The sequence below is a fragment of the Leptopilina boulardi genome, unplaced genomic scaffold, assembly GCF_019393585.1.
Source record: "Leptopilina boulardi isolate dan_hultmark-lab unplaced genomic scaffold, ZJU_Lbou_2.1 LbouV2_213, whole genome shotgun sequence".
Lineage (NCBI taxonomy): Eukaryota > Metazoa > Arthropoda > Insecta > Hymenoptera > Figitidae > Leptopilina > Leptopilina boulardi.
In genome coordinates, this window is record NW_026137767.1 from 4,910,500 (window position 1) to 4,922,844 (window position 12,345).

General features: G+C 22.9%; 1 protein-coding gene across 2 annotated transcripts; it reads right to left on the reverse strand.

Moving 5' to 3' along the window:
* Nucleotides 1-161: 161 nt before the first annotated feature.
* Nucleotides 162-12,259, reverse strand: LOC127278911 (tyrosine-protein kinase Fer). Of its 2 annotated transcripts, XM_051300856.1 has the most exons (15): nucleotides 11,592-12,259; nucleotides 10,702-10,875; nucleotides 9,666-9,762; nucleotides 9,243-9,438; nucleotides 7,662-7,799; nucleotides 7,037-7,243; nucleotides 6,667-6,855; nucleotides 6,043-6,229; nucleotides 3,997-4,230; nucleotides 3,203-3,379; nucleotides 2,512-2,725; nucleotides 2,141-2,293; nucleotides 1,831-1,953; nucleotides 1,333-1,455; nucleotides 162-1,002 (listed from the first exon to the last, which is right to left on the reverse strand). In XM_051300856.1, exons 1-15 carry the CDS (start codon nucleotides 11,802-11,804, stop codon nucleotides 860-862), a joined length of 2,568 nt encoding a protein of 855 aa, XP_051156813.1. In that variant the 5' UTR covers nucleotides 11,805-12,259; the 3' UTR covers nucleotides 162-859. The 2 variants fall into 2 exon arrangements, with proteins under 2 accessions (XP_051156813.1, XP_051156812.1); XM_051300855.1 differs by lacking the exon at nucleotides 6,043-6,229 and having other exon boundaries at nucleotides 6,672-6,855; nucleotides 11,592-12,257.
* Between the last annotated feature and the right edge of the window lie 86 nt (nucleotides 12,260-12,345).

Below are 12,345 nucleotides of genomic sequence, written 5' to 3' on the forward strand. Positions count from 1 at the left end.
ATGTACATAACAATAGCAAATGCTAAAATAATCATAGAAAGTGAAAATAAGTCATTTTTTTTTATAAGGAGGAAAACAAAAGAACTGAATTTCGTGCGATATTAAAATCAAATTCCTTTTCTTATGTTTCCTTGATCGCTTATTTTTATTCTCTCTCTTTCTCTCTCTCTCTCTCTTTCTCTCTCTCTCTCTGGGGGAAAAAAATCATGAAAATCACAGAATAAATACTTCTTTTTAATTAAAAAAAAAGGATGACGTAGAAAACATTGTTATCTATATTTAAAAAAAAATCCATCAACACTCTTTAAATCGCTAATATAACTTGTAACTAAAATATTTGGACGTAATTTCATGACTTGCGACTTAAAAATAATATTATTACGTTTCATCGATCATATACAATTATATAATTTTAAAATGATTGAAAAAAATATAACAGATTGCTAAATAAATTGCGCTTACAAAATAAACATAAATTCCTATTTTTTTTATAATACTCTGGAAAATAATGAAAAAATTAAAAAAAAAATTATTAAACTCTGCGAACATTTCTTTTTTTCTCATATATAAAAAAATAAAAATAAAACAAAAAATACATTTTATAATGCTTTATACAGAAAAAAAAGTTCTCTTTAACGACTAACAAATAATTCACTTGAAATATATTGCACTAATAATGTTGAAATTAATTAATAAAAAAATAATAATAATAATACCCTTGCGAGGGTTTCAACAAATATTTTGACAATTTCATATTTTCTCACAATTAAGTATTTGAAATTCTCAAAAAACGATTCAAATTTGAATAAATTTTGTTATAAAAACATTTTTTACTTTTGCAGATAAATCTAATTTTTTTTTATAAGTAAGCTTGTGATAAAGTCTCGACTATTGAAAAAATTTGATCGAAATGTGGTCTATTTTCTGGATCATATTCCCAGCAACGTGACATTAATCGATAAACTTCGTCGGGTGTTCCCTCCGGTGCTGGCATTCGATAACCTGAACGAAAAAATAATTAACTAGCAAATATTTTACTTCCTTTTTTTTGCCTAGTAAAAGAATTTGCTATTTTTCATTTTAGTTACAAAATATTTGCATTATCACAAAACCAATAAATTTCTTTAAAGGAAGTGGATTTCGTTGCACGTTAATAAATTCTTTCTAAATTACTTGAATTTGTTTAATTTTATTAAATAATTTTATAATTTCGATATTTTCCAAAAAACAGAAAGTGATCAACAGGCTTAAAATTTTTATAAAAGGAATCTATAAATCGAAAATGTCAAAATCGACGATATGTTAAATATATTAAAAATAAAATTTTCATACCTTTGTCAATTTGTTCTCGCGCTTGAGAATTGGACATTCCATGATAAGGACTACCGCCTTTTGAGAATATCTCCCACATTAAAACTCCATAACTCCAAACATCACAGAGAGAAGTATATTTTCCTAAACATCGAAAATTCAACTTTAGTTTTAAAAAAAAGAAAATTATTTTTAAAAAAATTGTCTCTACCAATCGGAAGTTTTATTAATAACAGTTTATTAAAAAAAAATTGATAACTAAGGGGTAAAAATTTAATTAGTAAAATTAACAAAAATATAAAATGGACAAATCAATTAATCATTAATTTTACTAATAAAGACGATTTTTTAATTTCCTAAGAAATGTAACTAAAAAAATATTTCTTTATTGTCACTTTTAAAAAATAATTATTTTCAATTAATTGAAAATCAATTTTCATTTTTAATTACTGTTGACATTTAATTCAGCGGGACAAATAATCATTTATATGTGAGGAAAGAAAAAATAATTCAATTCACCAAAATTAAGAGCCTCTGGTGCTGTCCATTTAATTGGAATTTGTTTCATTCCATCCGAGACAATGTATTCTTCCTCCTCACGAGACATTCCGAAATCTGATATTTTTACAATTGTCTCATATCCTAAAATATTAAATAATTTTTGTTTATGTCTATAAATAATATTTCAAAAAAATATAATACAATTTTTTATTTGATTTAAATTGAATGCAAAAAAATGTGTTTCAATAAATTTTTTTGTTTTCATTTTTTTTTTTTTTTTTAATCAAAATTGAAAAAAATTACTTTTTTGTAACTTAACAGCACTTACCTACGAGACAATTTCTTGCAGCCAAATCCCTGTGTATACAAGATTTCGATTCTAAATAACGCATTCCTGCAGCCGCGTCTTTACACATTCGAAGCTGTTCTTTTTGTGTAATGGTATTTTTATTGTTTTTAAGATACGTAAGCAGAGAACCTCCTTGAAAATAAATATTTGTATTTTAAAAAAAAAAAAAAGAAATGTCAATTTTTTGTTGTGTAAAGAAATTAAAAATTTGAAACGTTAAATTTTTCCTGTCTACTTTTTAAGACAGTAATTTCTTTTTTTATTTTCTTCAAATTTTAATTTTTTACTTTCACCAAAAATGTTAAATTTATTTTAAATAAAATTTAATAATAATAAAATTTTCAGTTTACCCGGAACTAATTCCATGACAATCATAATAGGCTGTTTTTGAACACAAATTCCAATGAGTTTCACAATATTTGGATGATCGTATTGCTTTAAAATTCTGCCCTCCTGCAAAAACTTTTTCTTCTGCTCATCTGGCAATGTTACTTTACATGTCTTTACAGCTACTTCAGTCTTACACGATTTTAACTGTGCCTTATAAACGTCTCCAAAATTACCCTAAAAATTTTTTAACCAACAAAATTCATTCTATTTAATTGTATAAATTTTATTTCAAAAAATAAACTTTTTCTTTGTGAAATCTTTTTTTTTTTTGATTGGGGTACAAGAGTTCTAAAACAAAAGTTCCAAATTTAAAAGATCCAAAATTTATTTTTCGAAAAAACAAAATGTCCAAAATAAAAATTTCCAAAGAAAAAAATTTTAAACTGTTAAAAAAGTTAAAAGTACTTTTTGTTGTTTAAAAAAAAAATAAGATTAAAAATGTAAGTTGTAGCCGATGGATTTTAAATATCCAAGAATGTGTTTCAAATTATTTTTCCCATCTGAATGTTTATAATATAAAAATTCATGGTAAAAAATTATTTTTCAATATTATAAAAATTAAACATTGTAAATGTGTTTGTTTTAAAATTTAAATTTTGAATATTCATAATTTCAATAAAAAATTTAGTAAAAAAAATATGTGTAACTTACACGTCCTATTTTCTCCAAAAGAATAACATCATCGTTATTAAGTTCCCACCGTTCACGAAGAATTGGAGTTTTTAGAATCGCTCCTGATCGACTAGTTACTGGTAAACCAGATTTTAATTGATGTACTATGAGTTCTGGAATTGAAGGAAACATCGGTCCTTCAAATCGATAATGTCCCTATTAAAAATAATGATTGCAAAAATTCATAAAAAAACAAACAATTAATTAAAATTTTAATTTTAATTTTTTAAAAAAATTTTATTTTAATAAATAATTTTCAATTTCAATTAAAAACGATTTGTTCAATATTTAGAATTTAGAATTTTTATTGAGATTTCTTAAAATATTAAATTCATTTATTAAATAAATAAATAAATATTTGACAGAATTTTAATTTGTTTAAATTAACATCCGACAGAGACATTTCCAAGTACATAAGTACGTTAAACAAATTCAGTTAAATAAATATTCGAATTAAATTTAAAATTAGAAAATAGATCAATGGATATTTGGTTAATTAAAATTTTTGTTTTATAAAAATTAGGATGTTTAATTTAAATTCCCTCAAAATAATAATTCTTATAATTATAAATTTTGACAAATGAAAGTTCTTTTAAATAAACGTTTATAGATAAAAATTTATCTATGATAAATATTTATATATATTATTATATTTTAAATATTTAAAAATATTTTTAGTTAGTAAACTCCCAGTTTTTTAAATTTTGGAAATTTAATTTTTTTTATAAAAGAAGTAAAAATTTATTATTGTGATTCTATTTAAATTTATTTACCTCGGGAGTGGTTTGAACGATAAAATGTTTATGTCCATCCCAACAGACTGATAAAGCAATTTGACACTCGTCATTTCTGGTAGTTTCTCTCACTAGAAAATCGCCTTTATTTACCAAAAGTCTCACGACTTCTTCTCTTGGTAAAACACCATGAAACCATTCTTCCTCTATTAAACCAGAATTTCCACTTCCTTTTTGATTATTCGCTGAATTTGTTATTCCACGAAGGGGAACCTGGATTTTCAAAAATAAAATTTAATATTTAAATTTTATTAAATTAAAACAACAATAATTTATGAAGAAAAATGAAAACTATTAAAATAACAAATCACGCATTTCAAACTTGATAGTGTAAAATTCTTTGGAAAATCGAATTCATATTTTTTTTTACAAAACTATAGACATGTAGTAAAAAAAAATTATTAGATGTAAAATATATTTTTTTAAAATAAAATCTGCGTAATTAAATATATAATTTGGCAATTAAATAAAATTCGATACTTTTTAAATTTCAATTTCAATTAAACAAATATCAACACAGAAAAAAATATAAAGTAACTTTTACTAATTACAATATAAAACATAAACTATCCATAACTTCTCTACGGTAACTTTTGCTCCAGGAATATAAAAAATTACTTCTGAAATAGTATTTTTTACTATTTCCGTAGCAAAAAGTTGCCAAAAATTCCGGACAGTTTAGGATTTACTTTGAAAGTAGTAAAAGTAACTTTATTTTTGTTTTTCATTTATCTCCGTGTACAGGGTAATTAAAAAAAAATAATATGAATCGAATTTCTTAGACAAGTAAGATAATAATTAAGAATAATTTTTAAAAAACTTAATTAAATAATTTAAAACATATCACATAAAGCCTGATTATTTTCCAAAATAAGAAATTATAAATTAGTGCAAAATTTAAATAAATATCCATGCAAAAACAGGACGCATGATTATGTTCTAAAAATCATTAGTTAGAATTTTCATTTTGTGGAATTTCATTTGTCATAATTATTTTTGAGCCGAATTTTTTTTTGTTCAAATTAGTATTTTGCAAAATTTTCATAAAAACGATTTTCTATATTACAGAATTTTTATATAATCGAAAATTCACTTAACTGAATTTTTATTTGTTTGAATTTTTATTTGCTCAAATTTTCATTTAACATAATTGGCATTTTAAAGAATTTTTATTGGGTAGAATTTCATTGCATAGAATTTTCTTTCAGATGAATTTTCATTTGTTCGAATTAGTATTTGATTTAATTTCCATATAACCGATTTTTCATACTAAAGAATTTTTAATTAACCGAAAAATTATTTAACAGAATTTCTAATGGATAGAATTTTGATTTGTCCGAAATTACAAATGGCCGAACAAAAAATCGACAGAAAGATTCGGCGCGATTTTTAAAATCAACCAATAAAAAATTATCCATAAAATTGTGATTGGTTGATTTTAAAAATCGCGCCGAAATCTTTCTGTCGATTGTTTGTTCGGCCAGTTGCAATTTCGGAAAAATGAAAATTCATCTGAAAGAAAATTCTATGCAATGAAATTCTACCCAATAAAAATTCTTTATAATGCCTATTATGTTAAATGAAAATTCGAAAAAATAAAAATTCAGTAAAGTGAATTTTCGGTTATATAAAAATTCTATAATATAGAAAATCGTTTTTATGAAAATTCTGCAAAATACTAATTCGAACAAATAAAAATTCAGCTCAAAAATAATTATGACAAATGAAATTCCATAAAATGAAAATTCTAACTAATGATTTTTAGAACATAATCATGCGTTCCGCAAAAACTTATGATTATTGTAAGTGAAAATACTGCTTCCATAAAAATTGTTTTGAAAGCATATTATTAAAAACAAAATATTCATGCAAAAAAAATCAAATAAAATAAAAATTACATTATTAAACAATTCCTATAAAAAGTGAGTCTTATTTAAATGTTCAATTTAGTTGATATTGTTGGGGGAAGGATTTTTTTTTATATCAGTCGCAAAACAAAAAACACGCAAACACGATAAGACATACAACAGGTGGATCATTGACGATTTTTGGTGTAGCACCTTCGCTACCAGCTCTAATCATTCCGTTTTGCGTTTCATGAATCATTGGCAATGATTTAAAAGGAGATTTTATTATTGTCATGAATCGTTGATTTCGTCTAAGCGTGAAAAAACCATTTTCGACGATTGTTTTTTTCTGTAATTGTAATTTAGGGAAAAATTTTGATTTTAAATAAAATTTTATTAATCAAAAAGAAATTAATTATTAGAGAAAGATTTACTTTTAGTTATCTCTTAATATATCTAATTTTCATTTAATTTTTTAATTACTATAATTTTTTTTCTTTTGTATTTTACTTTTTTTTGTTAATTAAATTTACAATAAATTATCACAGATCGGAAGTTGTAAAAAAAAAACCCAAGGAATATTCCATTAAATCGAATTTTCAGTAGATCAAATTTTACTTAAATTTCACAAGGTTTAATTTTCATTGAAATGACAAATTTCATTAAAAAAGAGATCGACTGTGATTCCTATATTACTTTTTTTCTATACGTAAAATCTTTACAGAAAATTTTTTATAAAATATAATTTATTAGTTTAAAAAAAGATTGTAACTTTTTTTTACAAATTTGTATTAACAAAAAACTTACTTTGCTTATTGTGGGTGTTTCCGTGAAAGATCCTTCGACTGAAAGATCACAACCTGATGGCAATTCTTCGCAACCAAGTTCATTAAGTGCACTTCTTATCACTTCGGCCTGTCTCTGTAATTTCTTTTCCTGACAACGAAGTTTCAACTCTTCTCTTTCTTGTGAATAATCAAATAGAGATGTTCTATAAAAAAAAAATGTTAATTATTTATCAGAATATTATGTTTCGTCCAAAAATTTTGATTATTTCTCTTAAAATATGAATTTGTCATTGAGAAGTATTATTTTTTCTTTTTTTGTCTATTAAAAAATTTGTTAATTGAAAAAAATAGTTGAACTTTAAGAAATATTTCAAAAATTCTTACTTAGAATCACAATTATTGTCCAAGGATTGCGAAGCCTGTCGACTATGCTGTGTTGTTTTTAAAGAAGCTTCCAGTTCTGACAAACGATTTCGCAACCAGTCTATCGTTAAATTGTCGACGGTCAATTTATTTGGCAATAATTTTCCCGATGTGTCTTCCACGAGATTTTCATCAAACGTAAATCTTATTGGTGAAGCTGGCCTCGTTCTTAATAAAACAAAAACAAAAAAAAAGTATTTTTACAGGGTTTATTTTATTTTATTTATTTTTTCACAAAATTAGCAAGTAATTTAAAAATGTTTTATCCTTTAAAATCAGAAAAAATAATTTTTAATTTGTTCTTTAAAACCTCGTAAATTCTGTAAACATTACTATTTTTAGTAATTATAAAAATAATGATAAATAATAAAAATGTAATTTGCGTTTTTTTTGTATCCTGAGAGAAAAAAGTTATTTTCAATTTTCTCATTCAACACCTCTTAAATTTTGCAATTATTGCTTTTTTTTAGTAATTCGAATAAAATCATATATATCTTTATTGTTAATTAAGTTTACGTAATTACAAAAAAAAGAACAATAACCGGATGTAAAAATTATTATGATTGAAATGAAATGATATACATACCTATGTTTTCCCACGAAATCCTTGTACTCTTCAATTGGTTTTATTGTATCCACTGCTTTTCTCATACGAGTGTGAATATCTAAAAATTTATCTGTCGTAAAATCTGAATACTTGACCACATCTTGCATAATAATTTTCCTAAAATTAAGAAAAATAGAAATACAATTTTTTTAAAATGCAATAAAATGTATTAATTTTATTTTTATAATTACAATTGTAATATTATTATATTATTAGAATTACCTTTCTTTTTTTTCATTTCAAATTTGTAAAGCATGTCACGAAAAAATTTAATTAATTTCAATTTTTCTAATTACTTTAGTCAAGTTTTTCAAATATTGAATTACATAAATCGTTTTTCGATTAATAATTCTTTAAAATTAATTTTTTGTTTATATAATTTTTGAAAAATTTTAATATTTCAAGTTTAATAAAATTCTAATTGAAAATTTCAAAAATCAAAAACTGGAAATTCATTTTTTTAAAATATTTATCAATTGAAAATTCTCCAAAATTCTCTATATAATTTAATTATTTCTAAAAAATTAAAAAAAATTCTTCGCTAAATTAATTTTTTTAAATAATTTAATACAGTTTTTCAACAATTCAAGGAAATAAAAAGTTTTTTAATTAAAATTATTCTAAAATCTATTATTCTTTAAAGTTTGTAAAAAAATTAATATCAATTCAAATTTATGAAAGTTTCAATTTAAAATCTTCTAAAATTTAATTACTTCCAAAAAAATTTGAACTCGAAATCTTCCAAATTCAATTAGTAATTGAATAATTATTTAATTGTTAATTCAATTGGAAATTTTTTTCCCAAATTTTTATCTATAATTTGTTATTTAATTAGTTATTTCAACAATAATAAATAATTCTCTAAAATTCAATTATTGTCCATTAATTAATCATTAATTCAAATTTATAAAAGTTTTAATTGAAAATCTCCTGAAATTCAATTATTTCTAAAAATTTTTAATCAAACTCTTTCAAATTCAATTATTTTAAAAATTTTAATTAAAAATCTTCTGATATTCAATTATTTCACAAATTTTCATTTAAAATTAATTTTTTTTTTCAATAATATTTTAATAAAATTCTTCGAAAATTTAATTATTTAAATTTCCCGAAATTCTTAATTTGAATAATGTGCATAAATCAGACTTTAGATTATTTTTGAAAATTTGTTCTGAAACTGAATTGAATTCTTGAAAATTTGTCTCAGTTTAATTCAGTAGTTTAAAAAGAAAAATTCTTGAAAATATTTCTGTGAAACATTCTTATTAAGGAATTAATAAATTTTATTTAATTTTTAATAATAAATTTAGCTGCCGGATCAAAGATGGGCACATAACTACAATTATAAAAATGTAAGACAATAATTTTTAGAAGCAAAAGTTTGAATTGAATATTTCAAAAATTATAATTTTTGTAACATTTTTAGAAATTTGATATTTTTTCAGTACTTTTCATAAAATTCCCTTACTTTTCCCTCAACAATTTCACTTTCCCTGACTTTTCCATAATTTCCCTGATTTTCCTGACCCGTGGCAATCTTGTTTATATAAATTTACGTACCAAGAAGAAATAAAGTCCTGATGAATTGTTTGTTGCCTATTAAGAAGACTCGGTAAATAACAAGTCCTTAAATCATTTTCACATTCCGTAACAGCGCCGAGAAGTAAAACATATTCATTATGAGTCAAATGTAATTTTCTACATGCTTTTTGATATTTTTCTCTCACTTCGTCCAATTTTCTTCCACCTCTTCCGGCTTTAATTAAATAAAATACATTTATTATCGATAAAATATATATAAATAAATAATGTTTCCACATGAAGATAAGCAATAAATAAATATTATAAAATTTTTAAATTTTTAACTTAAATATTTAAAATATCGTTAAAAGATTTTTTTTTCCCGCTAAATATAGAATAATTATTATTTTTAATTATAGTTGAAGGAATATAAAAAAAAAATACAAATATATATATACAGACATTTTACGTAATGCTCTTCAAAGCGGGATCTCATCAATTTGTATGATTCTAGACTCTTTTGGTAATCCGCCTTTTTTCTAGCGACATCGTCTGTTAACTGAAAATAATTGAAAAATTTATTCTCTGGAAAAATATTTATTTTAAGCGACACTTGTTACTTTCAAATCTGAATAAATTTGATATAACTTTATGGATTTATTTTTTTTTTAATTATATTTTAATTTTTTATTTCTTTTAATTTTATTTCCTTTTAATTTCTAAATAGAATTTTTTTTGAAGGAAACCCTATTGTTTTCCCATAGTTTGCTAGAAAAAATCTCAGCTTTCCAATAAAAATAGCAAAAAAAAAAAAAAATTTCAAGTGGAAAAAGGGGATAGAAATGAAAAATAAGGGTTAATTTGAAAAAAATGGAGTTAAAAATTTTTTTTCGAAAACCCTTTTTTGGCACTGAAAACTACATAAAAAATTCTTCAAAAAAATTCTATTCAGAAATTAAAATCCATAATTTTTTGTCAGTTATACAGATTAAGTAACAGTGTTAAAAAAATAAAATTAATTTTTTAACGAAATATTTTTCTCATTTTTAAATTTTATTTTTTTCGGTGTAGGAATTTTTTACTCTAACAAAGATAAACTATTTTTAATCTAGTAACTTTTAATTCTTAGCTTTTTTCTCAGAGGAAAATCTCTTATATTAGAGCAAAATATTTTTTACATTTTTCGAAAAAATGATTTTCTCAACTAACAGAAAATCGATACAAAGCTGAAGTACGCAACGTTTATGATAAACGATTATTAAGGAAATAATTTTTTAAAATGAAAAATTCTATATTTTTTTGTCTAAAAAATATTTCTTGTAGTTTTCATTAATAAACAAATTATAAAAAAATATTTTTTAGGCTAAAAATTAAAGAATTTTTCATTTTAAAAAATTGTTTATCATAAACGTTGCGTATTTTAGCTTCGTCAGAAAATTGATTATAAATTTTTCTTTTGTAATTACCATTAAAGTTGAACATTTTTTTTTTCATTTACCTGTTGAAATTGATTATTTAACCAAGTCTGTTCTTCTTGATACAATTTTCTTGCACGTCTACGCTCTGAATAAAGAAAGCTAATATTATCAACAACAATATTTTCCATTGTGTCGGCTTGTTGTTTTATAAGTTTTGCTGTTTGATCTATAGAGTCCATTATTTCTCGCCAACCCTGAGAGAACATTTTTATAAATAATTTTTACATATGAAATATCATTGAATCTATATAAAGATTTTCCAAAATTAAAATTTTCATTTTTTTTTTTTAGTTTTTAATTAATTAAATTTTTATTTAACCGAATTTTAATCTTTTAAAGGAATTTTCATTTAACAAAATTTCTAATTAACAGAATTTTGCATTTGACTCAAATTTTCATTTAAACGAATTTTTTTTTAATATAATTTTTATATGACCCATAATATTTCAGTTAAACTACATTTTAATTTAAAACATAATTTTCATTTAACCGAATTTTCAATTAAATGAATTTGCTTGACCTAATTTCAGTTAAAAAATATTTTTTAATTTAGAAAATTCTTTTTTATGTAACCGAATTTTCTTTTGATGGAATTTTCATTTGCCCAAATTTTCATTTAAACGAATTTTCCTTGAGACAATTTTTATTTGACCCAATTTATGACTCATCTCAATTTCAGATACATTTTAATAATATAAAACATAATTTTCATTGAACTAAATTTGAAGGAATTTTCATTAACTGAATATATTTCGAAATTTATAGCCAATTTTTTTTTTTGCAAATGGAAACATTCGTTTTTCAACGTTTAAAAAAATATATATTAATAATTTATAATAAATATATATATATACGAATATAAATTTAATTTACAACATTTATATAAAAATAAAGGAAAAATTTGATTTACCTGAGCGATCATACTTCCAATAAGTTCCTCGGTTCGTTCGATTTTTCTGCCCTGAACAGTTAAGGAAGAAATAGTTGAAGCATATTCGCGATCAGATTTAACTTTTGTTGCAAGACACCGGCGCATTGTCTCCAAAAGTTTAATTTCAGCTTCCTGGCGTCCCAAAAGAGCCTCATGAGAAGCCTGGCCCTGTAGGCTCGTGGAAAAACCCATTTTCTTTTTTATTTGACAGCTTCAAATATTATTAAACACCACAAACGTAAAAAATCTGGATCATCGCCTTTTTTTTTGCTATAAATTCTCTTTTCTATTTTGTTTATATCGCAAAATATTTACACCGCACTTTTAAAATGAAAATATGAATCACCGAACTTTCAAGTATCAAAAAATCAGGACAAAGATTCATAATTAATTCCTATATTTTGAAACTTCGCACTTTTTTGATTTGAGATTATTATAGATTTTCAACAAAATCTAGATCATGGGAAAATATTCATTGTCGAGACACATTGAGATCAACATTATATTTATATATATATATATATATATACAAAAAAGAGAATCTTAAATTACTTTCCCCGAGTGAAATATATATATATATATATACATATACTTTTTTTATGCCATCGTCTGGGCCAAAATACCGCCGCGGATAATGTGAAAATCCCAGACGTCAAAAGTTAAAATCAATTGCGATAACGTGCTCGATGATCAAAAGGTGATTCAACCATTCAACAGGTTAAAGCTGATTAAA

Excerpts from the sequence above, each read along its gene's own strand:
- LOC127278911 (XM_051300856.1), bottom strand. The coding sequence starts at position 11,804 with ATGGGTTTTTCCACGAGCCTACAGGGCCAGGCTTCTCATGAGGCTCTT. Across the intron at positions 9,439-9,665 it reads TGAAGAGCATTACGTAAAAT|CCGGAAGAGGTGGAAGAAAA; the intron begins GTCTGTATATAT and ends ATTTAATTAAAG. Across the intron at positions 4,231-6,042 it reads TCGTCAATGATCCACCTGTT|GTTCCCCTTCGTGGAATAAC; the intron begins GTATGTCTTATC and ends TTGAAAATCCAG.